Source organism: Chiloscyllium punctatum, chromosome 44 (assembly GCF_047496795.1).
Source record: "Chiloscyllium punctatum isolate Juve2018m chromosome 44, sChiPun1.3, whole genome shotgun sequence".
Taxonomy (NCBI): domain Eukaryota; kingdom Metazoa; phylum Chordata; class Chondrichthyes; order Orectolobiformes; family Hemiscylliidae; genus Chiloscyllium; species Chiloscyllium punctatum.
Window position 1 is genome coordinate 13,661,686 of NC_092782.1, and position 21,968 is coordinate 13,683,653.

The window sequence follows — 21,968 nt, forward strand, 5'->3', positions numbered from 1 at the left end:
CAAGTCTAGATGAACTACTTTAGCAGACCTTTAGATGGTATGTGGTGCTCTAATGTGTGCCACTATGGAGAGAGTGAATATTGAAGGTGGTGAATGAGGGGACAAATCTAGCAGGCTGCTTTGTCACAGATGACATTGAACAAGTTCCACTCACCCAATAAAATGAAGAGACAAATGTGACAATGCTGTCCATGGCATCATCCTTGTGCTCCCAGATTTACAATAGCTCCCATTGACAGTACTTCAAATATAACATTTGTATTCTTGTTTTCAAATCCCTCTATAGCTTCTCCCCACCCCATTTCTACAACCTTCAAAGGCCCTAGAATCCTCCAGAATTCTGTAAGCTTGTAATTCTTCATGTGCACTGATTGTTACCATTCCTCCATTAGCACTAAGTTGTCCAGATCTAAAATCTCTGGAATTCCTCTGGAAAGCTCTCTGCCCTCTCTACATTTCTCTCCTCCTTAAAGATCCTGCTTAAAAGCTACCTTGTTAATCAGGTTTTTGATCAGCTGTCTGAATATTTTAAGTGCCTTGGTTTCAAAACTTAGCCTGATAGCTCTCTTGCTTCATGCCCTGGGATATTTTACTATTGAAAGAGATATCGCAATGCAACCTGATGCTAGAATGGTACCTTGCACTATAGAATCCTTTTATCATGCACCTCCGTGGATGCCTGCAGTCTCCTATGGTCCAATTGTAATGATTCAGTTTCAGATCATTACAAATGAATGCCTGCTCAGATTTATCAACCTGTAACACTGGTTCCCTTTACCTATCCTGCTCGTTATCTTCTCAAAAGAATTCTAATATATTTGTTAGGCATGAAAGTCATCCCTTTCATGAAAGCATGTTGTCTCTGCTTGATGACATACGTACTTTGAAATGCTCCGCTATTACATCCTTTATAATAGATAGCAACATTTGCCAATCATAGATGTTAGGCTAACTGGCCTATAGTCACCTGATTTTTGTCTGCCTCCTCTTTCGAGTAGGGAAGTCAAGTTGGCACTTTTCTAACAGTCTGGGACATTTTCCAGAGTCTAGGGATTCTCAGAAGATAACTACCATCCACTAGCTCTGGAGTTACTTGTTTTAATATCCGACGATTAAACTCATCAGATCCAGGGGACTTGTCAGTCTTCAGCTCCATCAATTTCTCTAGTACTTTTTCTCTAATAATTATTTTTATTCTATCCCCCTTAGTCCTTGGATTTTTCTGTACTGTTAGTATGCTGTTATCCCCTGTGGTGAAGGATGATACAAAGAATTCATTGAATAGCTCCACTATTTCTGGTCCCCCATTATTTCTCTATAGGACCTTTGTTCCCATTGGCCTCTCTTTTTCTATTTATATATTTAAGGAAGCATTTAGTATCCTCTTTCCTATTACCTGCTAGTTTACCCTGCTTATTTTCTTCCTTTTTTGGGGCATCTTTTGCTGGCTTTTAAAACTTTCCCTAATCCCAATAGATTTTTCTTTCAATTTGATATTATCCTTAACCTCCAAGGTGAATTTATCATCATCTTCAAAAGTTTTCTTCATCACTGGGATATATCTTGGTTGAGTGATGAAATATATTCTTAAACATTTTGCATTTTCTTGATAAATTCCTTTCCCAGCCCACTCTGCCTTAATGGCTATTTAATTATCCTCATTTAAGTTTCGCACAATTGTTTCTGATCTAAGTTTCTAACTCTCAAACAGAATGCTAAATTCTACCATTATATGATCACTAAACCAACCTGTTACACATCACTGAATCCAAAACAGCCTGCTCACTGGTCACACTATCACGTTCTAGAAAACTGCCCTCAATACATATGAATTCTCCATGCGACTGAAGTCATAGAATCATAGAGATGTACAGCAAGGAAACAGACTCTTTCGTCCAACCCATCCATGTGGACCAGGTATCCCAACCCAATCTAGTCCCACCTGCCAGCACCCGGCCCATATCCCTCCAAACCCTTCCTATTCACATACCCATCCAAATGTTGCTTAAATGTTGCAATTGTATCAGCCTCCATTACTTCCTCTAGCAGCTCGTTCCATACACGTACCACCCTCTGTGTGAAAAAGATGCTCTTTAGGTCTCTTTTATACCTTTCCCCTCTCACCCTAAACCTATGCCCTCTAGCTCTGGACTCCTCCATCCCAGGGAAAAGACTTTGCCTATTTATCTTATCCATGCCCCTCAATTTTGTAAACCTCTAAGGTCACCCCTCAGCCTCCGATGCTCCAGGAAAAACAGCCTCAACCTGTTCAGCCTCTCCCTATAGCTCAAATCCTCCAACCCTGGCAACATCCTGGTAAATCTTTTCTAAACCCAAGTTTCACAACATCTTTCTGATAGGAAAGAGACCAGAATTGCACACAATATTCCAACGGTGGCCTAACCAATGTCCTGTACAGCTGCAACATGACCTTCCAACTCCTGTACTCAATACTCTGACCAATAAAAGAAAGCATACCAAACGCCTTCTTCACTATCTTACCTACCTGCGACTCTACTTTCAAGGAGCTATGAACCTACACTCCAAGGTCTCTTTGTTCAGGAACAGTCCCTAGGACCTTACCATTAAGTGTATATGTCCTTCTAAGATTTGCTTTCCCAAAATGCAGCACCTCACATTTATCTGAATTGAACTCCACCTGCCACTTCTCATCCCATTGGCCTATCTGATCAAGATTCTGTTGTAATCTGAGGTAACCTTCTTCACTGTCCACTACACCTCCAATTTTGGTGTCATCTGCAAACTTACTAACTGTACCTCTTATGGTCGCATCCAAACTATTCCACAAGTTTCACTTTTTCAATCTGCATCCAGTTACCGTAATTAACATATGCCTTTTTTAAAAAAAATCTTCATTACGACGATTTATTCCCTGTCCTACAGAATACCTGCTGTTAGGTGCCCAATGGATGGTTCCTACTATGTCATCTTCTGCTTGCTATTTCTTACCTTCACCCACATCCATTCAACATCATCCTTTCACAGAATTCCTACAGTGTGGAAGCAGGCCATCTGGCCCATCGAGTCCACACCAACCCTCAGAAGAGCATCCTACCCACCCCGGACCCTAGCCCTGTAACCCTGCATTTCCCATGGCTAATCCATCTAACGTGCACATTCCGAGACACTACACAGCAATTCAGCAAGGCCATTCTTGCAATTAAACATATTCCATCTCATACTAAGAAAGTTGTGCCACATTTTTTTGTCCTTGCCGATCCTTTCAAAAAGTCACATACCCCTGAGTATTTAGTTCTCCGCTTTGATCTCCTTGTAAGAATATCCGCTGTAATAGCTACAGGATAATGCCATTAATTCATTTATTTTGCTTCTAATATTACATGATTTAAGTAAAGAGCCATTACTTTTGCCTTTTCCCCCTTTGGCTAGGATTGCCAATTTTACAATCTTTTGTACTGTGCCCCACAGTGTACACAGAATGAAACCAGAAATGGATGCTCAAGGGATACACCAGTCAAAACATTTGTTTTAACAAAGGTAACAATTGTAAAATGGCTGACTATGTCATACCATATAGACTTTCTTCGACAGAGAATTGAATAATAAAAAAAAGAGCATTTTAAATAAAAGAATATTCTAACTCTCCTCCCAACCAAACCCGCCTTCTCTTTTAATCAACAACTAATGTTATTAAATGGTACAACATTGCAAACCTGCCATTACTTGCCTATTACATGCAGAATCATACATACTAAAACTATAAAATCCTGTTTTTTGACTATTTGAAATACTAAATTGCGAAAAAAAATAACTGGTGAGATGTCTCTAAATACATATAGCAAACTACGAGAAATATACTACGTTATTGTATTCACCTGCATCATGTGAAAATGTATAATGAAGACTTAATAGAAAAATTACACTCACCAGATGCTGGTTGATTCACTGTATCCAACCACTGCATGGCACCCAAGAGCTTTGCCATGTGACTTGATTTCTTGTCGGATTTCAGCCCACCAAGCATCACGAGTTTCAGGTTCATCTAAGAATGGGAAACAAAAAGAGACATCAATAGACCAGGAAAGTTTATTAATATAACATGAGATATAACTACAAAAAATCTCTGAACATGTACTTGTCATCCTTAAAGCAAGATCTTCAAATTGTTAAAAACTAAAAATGCACATACAGCAGTCTGTACTGCACTCCCCCAAAAAGAACACAATATTCTTCCAAAATAAACATAGTTTCATGGTGATGGACGCTAGAAGTAAGCTGGCATCACCAAATGTGGTTATAAAGGTGTTGAATTGTTATTAAAGTCCGAATGGTTCATCAGGGAAGGAAACCTGTTCCCATTTGTTAGTCTGGTACCCATGACACTCCAGTCCCATAGCCCTCTGGCTAACTTGGGAACTGATTTGTGGCTGAGCATACCAGTTGTACCAAATTGCTAATAGTTCAAAAAGGCTCATCACTAACTTTTGAGAGTAACCGACGATGGGCAATAAATCTGGCCAATTAATTAATCTTTTTGTTTTTAAAGAGAGTTGAAGCTTTCTCTTAGACTACAATTGTTTCCATGTTAAAAACCTGGAACTCTCTATACAGCTGTGGTAGCAGCCTTGCCACACAGACTGCAGTGGTTCAAGAAGTTGGCTCATCACCACCTTCCCAACAGCAATGAGGGAGAGGCAATAAATCCTGACATTTCTCGTGATAACTGCAACTCCTGAATGAATAAACAAGAATGCATTCAATTCTTAAACTATACTATTAATCAAAAAGGTATTCCAATGACCAATCATTATTGGGTCATCTATCTCCTAAAAATTATCTGCTAGAAAAGCATAATAGGCAAGTTCTAAAGAACTAAATTCTTAATGCATGTGGATTGCTGTCATGGGTAGAACGGAAAAGTGAGTATTGACAGTGCGATTAAACTTGGAACGTGTACATCTTGCTGCTCTACTCCATTTGGCTCATGGGGATTCTCTTTGTTTAAGGAAAAGCATACAATTGTCTTATGGAGTCACAGAATGTCAGGAAACTCCAACGATTCATATTACCCTCTTGAAACATAAAGCAGAGTACAAGTTCCAAAATCAAACTAACAGAAAGAAAATTAAGATGCAGCTCCTCAAGCAGTAAGTGAAACCCCAAAAGTGAAAATATAACGGTTGGAGAACTACTACAAAGTAGGCATTACTGCTAGACTCTACCTTGTCTACCTTTGTCAAAGCAGCATTGAACTTTGGCAATATTTATGAATGACTTCTTGATTTTCAATACACTTCAACAACTTAAAACATGATTAAACAACATACTTTCAGCTACTTGCACCGATAAATGTAAAGGCCATCAATATTTTACCACATATAAAATTTTTCACAAGGCATTTCAAAGCCATTTGGCCCACGATGCGAAGTGAATTTTTAAAAACTATTCAAATCATCCACTTCCCTGCTCCTTCCCAACAGGCGTCTTGTTTCTCTTGAAGAATAGATCCAATTTATTTTTTAAATTTTCTACTGAATTGGCTTCCACAACCATTTAATATATTGTATTCCAGAAGCTTAAAAAAAGCCTTTTTCTCTTTCTGTGAATTTTCTTAAGTTTATGATCTCTGGTCACTGACATTCCTGCTGGTGAAAACAAGTCTATCAAAACAATAGATCTATTTAAATCTCCCCTTCAATTCTAAGGAGTACAATCCCAATTTCTTTAGTCTCTACATGTTACTGGTACTAATTGTGCAAAGATTCTTGCGTTCTCTCCAAAGTTTTTGCATCATTGCTGAAATACAATTTCCGGAATCAGATTCGAAAATTTCATCTCAAGACTAACAAGTAATTTAATAAAGGTTTTGAATAAGTCCCTTACTTTTGTATTTTGCAGACCTGATTTTCTTATTCCTGATGAGAGAGGAAGAAAGTAGAAGAAGTGTCTGCTGAGGAATGAAGCTGGGAGTCCTGACTCAAACTATCCCCGCACCATTTTCCTGAGAGTGAGGGGGCGGAAATAAGCTTTGGAAACGGCCCGCTCTTATTGAGCATTCATTATGAGCCCATCACCATTATGCTCTGTAATCTTTAGCAAAGTAATGATTAAGAATCAGACCGTCAGCTCAATGGAAGTGGGGACAGGTTCGGCTGTTAAGTGACACATCAAAGTGATGCTAAAGACTATGCATGGCAGAGCAGTCTTTGAAAATTCACTGACTTGATAGAACAGGTCATCGGCCTGCCCTGTCCCAAGTTCCTGGCCTCTTGCTGCCCTCAGTAATGTGAGAAATTTTAACTATTCCAAACTGGGTCTCGAAATATAAATGTGCAACAGAAGTGAATGCAAGTCACAATGTGTTCCATTCAATGTGGTCCAAACTGCCAGCTCCATTCCTGTGGCCTTGCCAGATCAGTGGGCATCAGACAGCCCATCAACACTTCATCTATATTCCCAACTGATGCAGAACCCATCTGATCTTTAACATCAAGAAAGCAAATTATGGTAATTTAAGATTATTTAAAAGGGAAATATTTTTAAAAGTTATTTAATAAATACATTTTAGTAAGCTCATTAAAATCTATAAAATGACATCAGCTTTAATTCTCATCCCCTCATAGCCAAAGGACTCGAAATGTATTAATAATGATGTTCCTATAAGCATAACTAATCAAATCTGTACAGGTTTATGTTGTTAGATCTGCATGTGTATTTAGTCACAGTGCATTCAGAAACACTGTCTAGTTAGAACTTGGTTGAGCAACAATTACACTACAATTAATAATATTGCATCCAAATTGACAGCGTACATTTTTAAAAATGTAATCAGGAACAAATGACAAAATGGCTAATGAAAATTAATGAAAAATACTGAATTCCATTTAGATTATAATGAAATATCCCCAGAGATGAGTCTGCAAGCACATATATGGATACACAAATATGGCAACATAGACACTAACTGTTCAGTTCTCAATGTGTGCATAGATGTTCATCCTTTATATCTGCTGCATTCCTAATTTATCCTCAAATCAAGATTCAGTTGAGGAGTCCTAACCCCATGTTTCCACGTTGTTTCCTTACTCTTGTATACTCCTTGCTTTTAATTACTAATCTAACTTATACCAAATATTGTCCTGGTTTCTGTTTTAATCACTCATTTAGGTCATGGCTGATATCTTATGCCAAATATGTCACAAATCTCTTAAGCTCTTGTTTATATCGTCTTGTTCTAGGCCCCTCAACCACTGTTCCTACCAACTCTGTCTCTTATTGTCTTCACACGGAGCATCTATCAAATTGTTTTTAATTTTGCCAATTTGAATAAAACAAGTCAATAATCTTTTATTAAAGAAGACATACTCACGAATTGATGATTTTAATGAGCATTACCCTCAAATTCAGGATGAAATTTAACATTTAAACACTCTCTAATGAAACAATGCCTGTTAACACACACTTCCAAGAGCAATGTTCCGGTTTTTTTTTTTGACAATCTTAGGATTTAATAACTTGACTCAGTCCAAGTACATAAAGTGAAACAAGTGTGCAAATAAATAAAGTTCTTAAACCACAACTACATTGAATAGGTCATGTCAACATGCCAATCATTACCTAAATAACAGCATGAGAAATAAGCATTAAAATTATTTTGCTATCCAACAATTAAGCCTTCTAAAAAATGTTCACTTTTTATACCATATTACATCTTTATCTTCTTGTCCATCAACAAGTTAAAAGAAAGTTTCATATGAGTTTCACATGAAACAGAAGAACTTTTAAAATTAAATTGTAGATCTTAGAGAATTTGTATTCATTCTGCACCCTTCGCAACCTTGAATTCCCCCCCAAAATATTTCACATTGACCTCATTGTTTGTACAACTGCAATGATCAAATTCTTTATTCACGATGCTGATTAAGTGTACAAGGAAGGAGATCTACCCTTTTTTTCTTCAAATAGTACGAGATCTTTTAGGCCTACCTGATTAGACAGGCAGTTTAATATCTATCAAAAGACCTCCCTTCAACCATGTAACTCGACCAAAGCAAATGGTAAAATTTGAATTCAATTAAAAATTAGGGGGAAGCAATGGCCAAGTGGCATTTTCACTGAACTGTTAATCTGGAGATCCAAATCATGTTCTAGAGATCCAGGTTCAAATCTCACCACAGCAGATAGTGGAATTTCAATTAAGAGTGTCTAATGATGACCATGAATCCATTGTCAATTGTCACAGAAACCTATCTGGTTCACTAATGTCCTTTAGGGAAAGGAACTGCAATCCTTATCTGATCTGGCCTACATGTAACTCCAGACCCACAGCAATGTGGCTGACTCATAACTGCCATCTGGTCAATTAGGGATGGGCAATAAATGCTAGACTAGCCACCGACGCCCGCATGCCACGAATGAATAAAAAAATGTTCTCACAGCTAGTCTAATGGTGACCGTGTAATCCTTGTGGATTGTCATAAAAGTTAGCTTTTGGGGAAGGAAATCAATTGTCTTTATCTAATCTGATCTACGTATGACCCGATACCAAAGTTATGTGGTTACCTTTTAACCCTCTAGACATTTAGAGTGTATAGAAATGTTAGTAGAAAGTGAGGACTGCAGATGCTGAAGATCAAAATCAAGAGTGTGGTGCTGCTTCAGGAATGATGAAGGGCTTATGCCCAAAACATTGATTCTCCTGTTCCTTGGATACTGCCTGACCAGCTGTGCTTTCTACTCTGTATAAAAATATTAGTCTAGTCATCGACACCCATGAATGAATTTAAATAAACAATTCCCATTTACTGCTAGTTAGGATGTCATATATTAAATACAATTCAGTTATCATTTTTAAAAACTAATTCTTCCCAATGTGCTTTACAAGCAGGAAGTCAGCCTTTTTAATCTCCCAAGACAAGTACAGTGATAAGGAACAATATTACTGTACATCTTGGGGAAGTTTCATCTTGGGCCCACATTCCAAGTGAAGGCACTGCAGGTAATCAATAAAGGCCTACAACATAATTCAAGGAACCTTTGGCAATGTTATAACTGAACTTCACTCCAGCAAATCTAGTAGGAAGGCAAGAGAGGTTGGAGTAGTACTGATTTGCAGATACATTGCACTGAATGAAGGCAATTTGCAAGTGAATGACTGATAATAAAGTGACCTAAGAAATACATAGAAAAGTTGAAAAGTTGAGGCTAATTCCTCTTAATGTCAACAAAATTAAAAAGCTTATCAACTGATATAGTTATCCATTTACCCTTACGCTAAACAAGTATTCAAATATATTGAAAACATCAAGATTAGATGTTTAAAATACTTATACTCTTTAATCAAAACATGTACAGGGAAACATAGAAACTAGCTTCCTTCATATCAACATTATCATGCTTTCATATGTATTCACGCAATCCTGAGTGCAGTTTTTAATTAAGAAAAGCAAAAGGTTAAATTGTTCCCAATTGTAAGCTGGTTCTTGTAATTTCCCAATTGCATTCTTTAATAGTGTTAGTCTGTGTGGAGTAGCACTTCTGCAGACAAACATTTAATCACATTTTGCAAGTGATCAGATTTAAGTTACATAAACTGCTCCTTGCTTATTACTTATAGACAGCCACAGACTTTCTAAGCCATTAGGTTCCTTAAGGAGCAAAATTAAAGTTAAATTATGCAACCCTTTCAAAGCTTATTTCACATTTTTTCTTATTCAGCAGTCTGCAAGGCTGTGTAACACTGAAGAGCAAAGATTATAATGTTTGAGAATGTGAGAAAAGTCTTAGTTGATTCATTGCATGAGGAATTGAAATGCAAACTCTCGTCTTCAACAAAAACAGTTGCAGGAAAGATTACAATGCAATTAAACAAAATGCACCTGCGATGAAAAATGAAAAAGTACAATTTTAAAAGGAAATTTTCAGAAGCAGCAGCCTTTTCATAGTTCGAGCCATGAAGTTTCAAGTGGGCATGCAAATTCACATAAATTAAGCTTGAAGCTGAAGAGGTAATAATTTAGGATGCATGATGCAAAGCACCAAGCAAAGTTCAACAATACACATTGCTGGCAATACTACTATTTGCTGCAGCAAAAAAGGTAAAAATAAGAAAAATGGCAATACAACAGGAACTCTCTCAGTGAACAATAGTCAAAAAATACTATGCATGTTGAGGCATGCTTCACTGAACGGGACAAAACAGACAGAAAACCATGGCAGCTCACTGAAATGGTTAAAGTAATGATCTTGACATCCTTGTAAAAGCATGGCAAATGTATGCAACAAAGAATTTACTTCTTTAAAAACTTTTAACATGTTACTTTAAATACTCAAATCAGAATATCAGAAAATTACCTATGATATACTTTTTTTTAAAAAGTCATTTACAAGGCTAATATTAAAGTAATAAGAACATTAAAAAGAACTATTTCAATAATGGTAGAGATATTAGAATCTACACATATCTTCACTCAAGGTTCACACAGATGAATTATCATCTGAATAAATTTGAAGAAAAGCACGTCATTCAACACTTCTTAAAATAGTCATGCGCCAAAACAGCCTCTTAATTTAGTCTTCTGTAACCAAATCTCTTACTTCTCATTTGTTTATTTGTTCTTCTCTGCTCTTCCATTTCAATTTTGCTTCTCCAGTCCTACATGCCTTTCCTATCTTCTATTAGTTTTAGTTTCCTTTTTGTCACCAATCCAATGCTTTGTTGGAAATGGAGAACTATTCAAGAGATGTGCCTCAGTCTTACTGCAGCTGCTACTCTGCATTCTGATGGCGTGCGCATCGCACTCCCTGACAGTCACTGATTTCCTCTGGGCTGCTGTATTCTTATGCCATACTTTGAGATCTCAATCCCATCATCCTCCTTCTGCAAAATTCCTAATGATATCCCAGTCCTACCTCAGCCTTAACATTAAAATATAGATAACTGGGAACAGGCACATTTTGGTGGGAGAATAAGGAATCTGTGCCTTCAAAAAGTCAAGTCTAAGTGCAAAAGGATCCAACAGTACAGAGAACACAAGTGATTAAAGGAAGCAACACATGAGGCCATAAAAGAAACCACACACACACACACACACACACACACACACACACACACACACACAAAGTATCAGATGGTTTTCTGGAGGGATAAAACTGAAAAAACAGCACTAATTTTGAACTTGCCAAAATCCCATTATAGCACTGTGTACAGTTTTATTCTCCATGCTTTGTTTTAAAAAAATGGAATACAAGCACTGGAGAAGGTGGAAACATAATTTACAAGGATGGTATCAAGCTGAGAGGTTCAACCCATCAGGAAATTTTGAATAGGTTGGAATTCTTTTTTCCGGGAAAAAGAAAGCGGAGAGATAATCTTTTCTCCTACTCAGCAAACTTTGCACAATTTAATAGGAAATTTCTCCACTTTTGCAGGAGACTAAACAAAAGATACACACCAATAAGTCCAACAGGAATTCACTTCTTTACCTAGAATGTGGCAAGAATATACCACAGAGATTTGCAGCGTGAAATAACACATGTAGACTTAAGGGGAAGCTAGATAAAAACATAAGCATAAAGGAAAGGATATCATTTAATAGGGTTAAGTGAAAGAGACTAAAGCAAATCTGATGTGGAGATTTGAATGGCTTATGAACACTGTAAACCTCTTAGATACTCTGCTTTCTTTCTCTTTCTCAGTTCTTATTTTTCTACACCCAGCTCCATTCTTCTCTAATTTCTATCACTGCATTTTTTTTCTTATTCTCCTTTCAATCTTTGTAGCCCTTCCTTTTAGTATATTTTCTTTATACTTGTGGGAGAGCCCAATACTCAGGAACATAACCTCAAAACTGCAGTCATGATTTGGAGATGCCGGTGTTGGACTGGGGTGGACAAAGTTAAAAATCACACAACACAGTCCAACAGGTTTAACTGGAAGCACTAGCTTTGAGAGCACTACTCCTTTATCAGGTGAGCCACAACCACCTGATGAAGCAGCGCTCCAAAAGATAGTGCTTCCAATTAAACCTGTTGGACTGTAACCTGGTGTTGTGTGATTTTTATCTTAAAACTGCAGTTAATCATTGTGGGTGAAAGTAATTTGTAACATTGCATCTCAAAGGCTAGGCGGAAATCTGAAAGTTCCTCCTTCAGTAAGATGTTGGAACTAGATCAATTGAAAAATTCAAAACTGACACATGCTGTGTTTTGCAGAAGTTATGAAGCAAAGTCAGGTAAACAGAAATGAGACACAGATTACCCATGATCCAAATAAATAGGTGAACAAACTTAAAAGAATGAAGAGCCCTCTCCATTTTCTATAAAAGTAGGTCACTCAGCCATTCATGCTGGTTCTGCCAGCCAACCAGGTCATTGCTGCTCCATGTCTTAACTACACCTACATATCTTGGCATTTTCTACTCCCTTTTATAGTCATTGCTGTGCCACTTCAAAACATGCACAAGTCATCACCCTCCTTTCTATCTGATGTCCAATTTCTATGACATATTTTTGCCTGAACAAAGATGCATAAAGATGCTGCTGTTCAAAGCTAGCATTAAAAAGATAAGAAACTAGGAAAGCGCTAGGCATTTTCAGCTCACTGTGACCCCTATGCTAAACTGTCAGTCCCAGAAATCTGGTGGAACAGTAATACAATGGAAGTGTTGAGAATCAAAATTCCAGGTCAGTAATAACTGCTCATGGCAATTTCCAAAAAAAGTAACTAAATTTGATCTCTCCGAGCTGTTGCTAATCAAATAGAGAGATTTAGGCTGAAGAGAAAGGGGGAACATTGTTACATGGTCATCTTTAATGTTGGGATCTAGCTTAATTTTACCCAGAAGTTTGGGACATCCATCTACCTACTGGCTCTAAGGGGTCAAATGTTTGACCAACAATACAACTGCTCCTTATTCCAAAGAGCAATTGATTTGATTTATGAGGGAGGTAAATGCAATTGTTCCATCGGTCCTCAGGTTGAGGGATACAGTCGAGAGAGCTTTACTCTCTCAACATTGCTGCAGCAGAACTGATCAAATGCCTGATGCTGAAAACACAAGTGACATTTCTAGATACTAAAGATCTCATCTTAGTAAACACTATATTTAAAAAAAAACTAATTCGATCAGGACAGAAAGGTTGGCACCATTGTAATTGTTCCATCTAGTTATTAACCTTCACAATGACAGAGAAAAATAATCAAAGACTCACCTACGTTCATGAAAACTTAAATAGAACTAAAAATCCTTTAATTGTTCTTTACTATTTAAGATGATTAGCTAAATTCTTGAACTATTATTTCAAATTGTCATTTCATCAATAATAAAATGTCAGTGCTCTAACAAACTTTTGGCAATGTGTTACATAGGAAAGATGAACCGGCCAAATAAGTGACTATACTCCAAAAGTAAAATCCTTTAAGCACAAGCAACAAACCTGAAATAACAAAGTACATTTAAAATTTCACCTAATGGTACGATTAATCCTGAACCATTGACACAAGATTCTATTCTGCTAGTTAATCTCATATCTTTCAGTGCATTAGCTGAATTGAAGATGGGATAGTACATTAAATTGACTAATATTTCAGTACTTTAAAAACTGCCTCTTAGTGAAGTCATGCATCTCAGATTTATTAAATATGTTAAGTCAGATTATGCTTTGACATGCAGGTTAAAACGTGTGCGCAGTACTGCTCAAAATGAAGTACAGTTACTACACCCTTTAAAACTATGCCACATGTAGTGTGCAAGTCGTCCCTGGTTATTGTTAGACAACAGCTAAACTTTTGCTGTTTAAAGGAATTAAATAAGCTTTGCATTTTAAATAAAGTATTTATTTCCTAAGACTGATTTTGATCTACCAACCAAAGAACAGTTGATTTGATTAGCATTAGTTTCATAAATAGTCAGTGCTTTCAAGTGTTGTAAAATTATTTACTTTGGCTGATTATAAAATTATGGTGATAAAGCCATGGAAGGTTACTTCACTGAGCTGCCATAATTTCGGTCAGTATGTGTAACGTTGAAGAAGTTATAAAATACCTGCATTGAAACTATTCCAGTCTAGCAGTTTGTAAGATCTTGTGTTACCCATAATTCCGACAAAGGCTGAGTTCAAAACAGCAAGTTAGTAGATCAGTTATAGGAGCAGATCGAAGTAAGCAATACAGAGAGCACAACAAGGACAACACTACTCCACAGGAACTGGAAAGACACAGACAATAGAGTTAATAGAAGTTCATTCATCCAGACAGGCCAGAGAGTAAGGACCATGCTACTTCAATCTAGTACCAGCTTTTAGCCATTATACCTTAAAATAGAAAAGGCTGAAAACTAGTTGCAAATATTGTTAGCTGTTCATTGGGAGTGTACATCAACACACATTTTCATTAATTTTCAATAGAAATGTCTTTTCCAAAACAGTTACCCTACTAATTTGTCAACCAAACACAAAATTAGTAATATAACTTTCATCAAAGACAGGGACACTCAGAAGGTAAAACTCTTCGATATTATTTGGAGATTAAAAATAGATTTAAATAAATAAACTGATAAATGGGAAGGATACAAGACTGTACAAAGACTCGTCAATATTACCATCTCTATGGAATTATAATATTGCAGACTGATTCAAGATGATTTTATTAAATATTTTAAACTAAAAATATTGAACTTTATTTTTCTCCCAATAAAAGCATTATTGCACTAAAAAGATAAGCATTGCTCAAAAACCCCATTCCATATAAAAACAGTATAGAAATGTGAGAAGAAATTATGTGAAAAGTCACATAATATGCCATGACCTGTACACTTCAGCATGCAAATATACCCAATTAGCCACTACTAAAATACACAATTGAAGAAGTTAAAACTTAACATGGAAGAGGAAATCACCTCTTAACACACAAGCAACACATCAATATAGATAGATCACCAACCAAAATCAGCTGAGTTTGCACGTGTAACTATATGTGGGGTGAGGTTGTGGTGTTGTGGCAATGTCATTGGACGAGTAATCTAAAATGCTCAGACTAATGAACTGCGATCAAGAATTCAAATGTCACCACAGTAGCTATGACATTTACATTCATCAAAGACAGGGACACTCAGAAGGTAAAACTCTTAGAAATTATTTAGAGATTAAAAATAGATTTAAATAAATAAACTGATAAATGGGAAGGATATAAGACTGTACAAAGACTAGTCAATATGACCAACTCTACAGAATTAGGATATTGTAGATTGGTTCAAGATGATTTCATTAAATATTTTAATATATAGATCGTGTTCTAGATGAAATTATCACAGAGTGCAGCAAAAACTCAGCTGGCTCATGCAAGAAATCTATCATTTTTAACTGGTCTGGCCTACATGTGATCCCAGATCCACAGTAATGTGAACTGGCCTCGCAAGCCAGTTGGCAGATGGGCAACAAATGCTGGCATTGGTAACAACATTCTACAAAAGAATCAAAAGAAAATATATAGGTTTCATTAACCTGAACGTGGAATTTTAACACTGTCCCAGCCTAAAAATACAAGATTGACTGTCCATATTGTTATTCACAGTGAAATCAACAATACGTTGTTTTTGAATAGTCAAGATGAGCAATTCATCCCTCTTCATGAGGCTAGGATTTCAAAATAAAAATCAATAAATTAGTTGAATAAATCAACTTAAAATAAAAAAGTTAATACTAGGCATTAGCTCTTTCCTGTGATTATTTACTATTTTTTATGTATCTGAAGTACAGAATTTTTAATTTGCATAATATCAAATCCTCTTACACCAAACTCTCTTTCAGAGAAATTGAATCAAACATTCAACAACAAAAAAAAAGGAATCACTTATAAATCTGGTTGAAATTTATTTAGTTTTAATTTTATGGGTATAGATGCATATTGGTTGCATTAATGGTCAAGTAATCCAGAGACTTCAACTAATGATCTAGGGAATACATGTCCCACCAGTTTGTGAATTGAATTCATTTTATAAAGTGAACTGGAAATGGAAGACTGTGACCGGGATGTTGCCAGATGGTTTCAAACATCTGTCAGATTCACTAATGTCTGCTGGGAACAAACATTGCTGTCCTTATCTGGGGCAATCTATAGTGACCACAGCTGTACATCATCATGACTGACTCAGAACTGCCCTCTGAAGCTGTATCAGACCACTACAAATAAAATCCCCATATCAGCAGCATTGTGGGAGCTCCTTCCCAACATAGACTCCCAATGATATGATAAAAATTTTCACCAACACCTTTTCAAAAGCACCTTGTAATGGGCAATGAATGCCAGTCTTGTTGATAGCCAAATCACACAAATTAATTTTAAAAATTGCCACACAGATGTTTGAGATACATAGCTTTGAAGTTTAACCATATCCACGCTCAAAGAAAAAGTAAAATGAACCAAGTTTTGAATTTTTGCTCTTTAATGAGAAGAGCACTGTTTGCAACATGATGTTATTATTCTAATATTTGATACTTGGGCAAATGCATTAGCTTCAAATTTCTTAATTTTGAACGAAACCTGAAAAGATGAAAGAAACACTGTCAAATATTCAGTTTCAAAGCTCGATCAGCAGCTGGAGACACTGCACATTCACAAGGCTGAGATGTACGTGGATAGCCTGTTTAAACAGGCAGGGTGAGCAGGAATCCCCTGGGATCCCATTCACAAATTGGTTTTCCGTCCTGGAAGCTGAAAAGAGTGCTGGTCCATCAAGGGAATACAGTCAGAGCCAGAGTCTGGCACCACAAGCACCCTGACTGTACAGGAAGGGAGGAGGAAGAAGGCAGGCACATTAGTGACAAGAGACTCATTAGTTAGGGGAACAGACAGGCGTGTCTGCTGCTGCAGACGTGACTCTAGATGGTGTGTTGCCTCCCTGTTGCTGCTGAGCAGCTGCAGGGCATCCTGAAGGGAGAGGATAAGATAGAGATCATGGTCCACATTAGTTAGGTAAAGTCACCATACTCTTAGAAGACCAGAAAAGGAGAGTCCTTCATGGTAACCTCAAGCAATGTGGGAATTGAACTCATGCTGTTGGAGTCATTCTGCATCACAAACCAGCCATCCAACCAACTGAGCTAACTAGTTCCACATTGATATAAACAATAAAGGTAGAACAAAACACTACGAGTTCAGGGAGCTCGGTAAATGACTAAGAAGCAAGCTTTTGAATGTTGCAATCTCAGGATTATTTCCAATGCCACATGCTAGTCAGAACAGAAAAGGCAGAATAAAGCAAATGAACGTGTGGCTCAGACGTTGGTGCAGGAGTGGGGTTTTACATTTCTGTGGAAGACCAGACTTCCACACACCAGACAGTCTGCATCTGAACCAGAATGAGAAGATTTGCTAGTGCCACTGGGAGAAGTTTAAACTAGTTAAGCAGAGGCAGGGTACTGACTGCATTAATTTAATAGTGACCCAGCATAACAGGGGAAAAAAAAAAGAAACTGAGACAGATCCAAGTTTAGCCACATTGCACCTCAAGGAAGCAAGAGAAGAATGGACGACTTCTACTTTAATGTCAAGGGGATTACAAGTAAGATAGCTGAATTAAGATATGGACTTATACATGGAACTACAATTGCCACCACAGAGACATGGTTGAGGGAGAGACAAAACTGGCAACTTAACATCCTGGGTTATAGGATCTTCAGGCAGATGGGGAGGATGCTAAAAGTGGAGGTGGTGTTGCAGTATTATGGAGTCAAGTACTGCAATAAGGAGGGAATATACCACGGAAAGGTTGTCAAATGAGGCTTTGTGGATAGAATTCAGAAATTCAAAGGGGGCACTCACAATGTTATGAGCATATTATAGACCCTTAAACAGTCAGCAGGCAATTGAGAAGCAGGTATGTAGTCCATTCACGGAGGCATGTAAAATTCATAAGATAATTATATTTGGGGATTTCAGCCACTCCAATATTAATTTGGATAATCATTGTTTAAAGATAGCAAATTCCTTAAAAAGCTCTCCTGTAAACATTTCATGTCAACATGTACATGGTCCTGTAGGGAATGGTGCAGGGTTGGACCGAGTTCAGGGGTGAGGGGATGAGGCTGGACAGTTGTTCAAGGTGACATTAGGGGAATATATCTTAAAGATAGCGACCACAACATCGTAAGTTTTAGGTTTGTAATGGAAAAAGAGAAGGATGGTTTTGGGTTGGGGAAATACAGATTTTATGAAAATAAGGCTGGATCTGGCCAAAATAGACTTGATACAGCTACTTTAGGGTAAATCTTCAACAGCACAGTCAAGCTTTCAAAAAGGTACTGGGTGAAGTATATGCTTAACATGTCCTCTTCAGGGTGAGACAAGGAGCAACAAGGCCAGAAAACCGTGCATGTCTAGGAATATTCAAGACTGGATTAAAAAAAAGGAAAAGACAGATTATAAGAGCAGGGAGGTAGTGTTGGAGCTGTGCAGAACTGTACTTGGTCCACAGCTGAAACAATGTGTTTGGCTCTGGTCACCACACTATAGGAAGGATGTGAGTGCACTGGAGGGACTGCAAATGAGAGTCACTAGGTTGTTGCTGGAGATGGAGCATTTCAGCGATGGCGAGAGGCTGAACAAGCTCCTGGTTTTTCTTTGGAGCAGAGAAGGTTTGGTGGGGGGGGGGGGGGGAAAAGAGAACCTGAAAGAGGTGCGTGGACAGGCTGATTAGAAAGCACTATTCCCCTTGGTCGAAGGGTCAATACCGAGGGGACATAAGTTTCTAAATGAAAGGCAGGGAGTTTAAAGGGGATTTGAGGAAAGATTTTTCACCCAGAGGATGGAGGTGTGGGATCTGGAATGCACTGTCTGGGTGGGTGGTTGAGGTAGTAAACCTCACTACTTTTAAGAAAAGTACTTGCATGAGCACTTAAAGCATCGTAACATCAAGGGTATGAACTGAGTGTGGGAAAATGGAATACTGTAGGTAATAGTATATTTTTAGCTGTACAGACTCAATGGGCTGAAAGACCTCTTCTGTACTGTATAATTCTATGATACACTGTCACTTAAAAATGTACTGAGCTCAGGTGTCAGCAAACACTGACGACCCCTTCAAAATATAGCCATATAGCCAGAAGAGAGACATTTAGTAGAAATATCTAGTAAAAATATAATCCATTATTTTTTAAGAGGTGTTGAAACAATAACTTGTTATGTTTTAAAACACAGTCTCAGAGAATAAACCAAACCTAATTCCAGTAAACTGATCAAAGAATTTCATGGCAAGGTCAGTCATTCCTCCGAACTCATGAAAAGTCAAGAATGTGAAATGTTAATTCACTCCCTCTCTCTCGCTCTCTTCCACACACATACACCCACACCCCCACCACCACCACCCCCACCTCAATCCCAGCTGAAAATTTCCAATTTTTTCACTTTTCATTTCAAATGTCCAGTATCTGTAGTATTTTAATTTTGTATCACGATAAAGAATCTTGGGTATTGGTTATCAGCACCATTGTTAATAAAAACATCTTAAATAGTAAATCCCCCATGCAAAATTAGTAAGCTTGTTCAAAAATTCTGCGTGAATTTTGCCAATATAAAACTGCTAACTTTGCCTTCAATCTTCATTTACATCCTCTCATTTCCTGTGAACAATCTGCATAGGAAGCAACATTTTAAATGTTCAACCCATAAAACTGAACAAGTTGCAATTCTTTTTCTTCCCCGCAACAGACAGACAGACACACGTGACAAACACACTTACCAGGATTATGGATTCGGTCCAGTAACTTCACAGATCTCGCACTCACTACACCACCAACATGAACAAGAAACCCAGGTGGGAATGTTGTAAGGGTGAAGAAGGGAAATTCCTTTGCAGAGAAAAAGAAATGAAATGATAAATTTACTTGCAAAATGACATGAGAGCTAAGTCATCACACTTTCACCTAAAACCCAGCGCTCAAAACCAAGACAAAGGAGCTACAAACCCTAACGTAATGCTGGGAATTATTTCTCAGTGCAAAATTAAAAAGTATCAAATTTTTGTTGGACCTATATAGGACCCTGCTCAGGGTCAGAATAGGAGTGCTCTGTAGGAGTTTGCTTTCCATCCTCTACAAAGGACTTAGAAACAGTGGAGAAAACAGTGGGCGGCACGGTGGTTAGCACTGCTGCCTCGCAGCGCCGGAGACCCGGGTTCAATTCCCGCCTCAGGCGACTAACTGTGTGGAGTTTGCACGTTCTCCCCGTGTCTGCGTGGGTTTCCTCCGGGTGCTCCGGTTTCCTCCCACAGTCCAAAGATGTGCAGGTCAGGTGAATTGGCCATGCTAAATTGCCCGTAGTGTTAGGTAAGGGGTAGATGTAGATGTAGATGCAGATGTAGGGGTATGGGTGGGTTACGCTTCGGCGGGGCGGTGTGGACTTGTTGGGCCGAAGGGCCTGTTTCCACACTGTAAGTAATCTAATCTAATCTAATCTAATCTAATCTAAAAAAAAACGCAAAAACAATTTAGGAGAATGCGACAAAAAAAAAGGAGAGGCCAAAGTTATTATGCAAGATTGAACTGTTTCCTTCAAAATCTCAGTAGATGTAAACAAAAGGTCTCCAGTTGTGAGAAAATCCAAAATTTACGGACATAAATATGAGACAGTCACTCATACTTCCAACAGAGAAATACATAAGGAAAAATGGCTTCATTCAGACAATGGCCACGTGGAACTTGCTCTCACATAAAGTGGTTGAGGCAATAGCCTTAATCTCAAAAGGAAATTCGACCAGTACATGAAGCAAAACAAAATGGAAATATATATTGAAAGCTAAAATGCATTCGATAAAACAAGAGTCACTCATGTAGAGTCCCTTCCATAGGAGTATTACTATCAACATAGACTAGTTAGGTTGAATGGCTGTTACATTGAAAATAGGAGCAGGAGTAGACCGTTTGGCCCTTCAAGCCTACTCTGCCATTCGACATGATCATGGCTAATCCTCTACCTCAATGCCATAATCCCACTTTCTTCCTATACCCTCTAATAACTTTAAAATCTAAAAATGTATCTCTCACTTTCTTGAATATATTCAGTGACTTGGTCTTCTATGATATAGACTTCCATAGCTTCACTACCATTTGGGTGAAGGAATTACTGGCAGTCAAGCCAAGTAATATTTTGTAAATTCCTCTTTGGAAATAGAATCAGTCTGCCTGAAGATTGGGATACAGACAGACTCTGACCTCACACCTTTAATGCATTGTCTGAGCTGAGATATCACTTTTTGGTATAAAACCTTAAATTATTTGAGAAGGTGACTTGAAAGAAGTTCTAGGATTTACATATTAATGAACTGAAACCTGCTTTCTAAAAGATGAAAGACTTAACAATCTAGGTTTGTTCAATATATTGCTGTATGACACTGTAATCTTTTGCTATAAATTCATTGCCTTATGATCTTATAATCCACAACCACCTGGTGAAGGAGCAGCGTTCCAAAAGCAAGTGCTTCCAAATAAACCTGTTGGGATTGTTAATTGGTGTTGTGTGATCTTTAACTTTTTCCACCCCAGTCCAACTCTGGCTCCTCCACATCCTAAATAATTTATTTCTTATCCCGAATCTGCATACCCTATTAAATGGCCAAGTGGTATTATCGCTGGACTGTTAACCCAGAGACCAAGGTAATGTTCTGGGGACCCAGGTTCTAATCCCGCCACAGCAGGTGGTGGAATTTTAATTCAATATAAATCTGTCTTATAAGTCTAATGATGACCATGAATCCTTTGTTAATTGTCAGAAACAACTATCCAATTCACAAACATCCTTTAGGGGAAGAAACTGCCATCCTTGCTGTGGGTCTGGAGACCAGGTAATGTGGCTGACTCTTAACCACCCTCTGGGCATTTAAGGATGTGCAATAAATGCTGCCGTTTAACTCCCGTGAATGGATAAAGGAAAAGAAGGGGAGCAGGAATATTACATTTACGAACGGGCCAGCAAAAGCCTCAAAAGTCTGTAT

At 37.8% G+C, this 21,968-nt stretch overlaps 1 protein-coding gene across 12 annotated transcripts in view; it reads right to left on the bottom strand.

Moving 5' to 3' along the window:
* Positions 1 to 21,968, bottom strand: part of c2cd5 (C2 calcium dependent domain containing 5) — a 126,551-nt gene that overhangs the window by 54,260 nt on the left and 50,323 nt on the right. For 8 of the 12 annotated variants that reach the window (XR_011955273.1, XM_072562278.1, XM_072562276.1 and 5 more), the window contains exons 10-12: positions 19,719 to 19,827; positions 14,028 to 14,093; positions 3,910 to 4,024 (exon numbers count right to left, since the gene is read on the bottom strand). Coding sequence is in view for 11 of the 12 variants with exons in the window: in XM_072562278.1 (XP_072418379.1) it covers positions 3,910 to 4,024; positions 14,028 to 14,093; positions 19,719 to 19,827 (290 nt within the window). In the remaining variant the exon portion in view is untranslated. The remainder of the gene's footprint in view (positions 1 to 3,909; positions 4,025 to 14,027; positions 14,094 to 19,718; positions 19,828 to 21,968) is intronic. The other 4 variants (XM_072562285.1, XM_072562283.1, XM_072562282.1 and 1 more) reach the window with 1 other exon arrangement.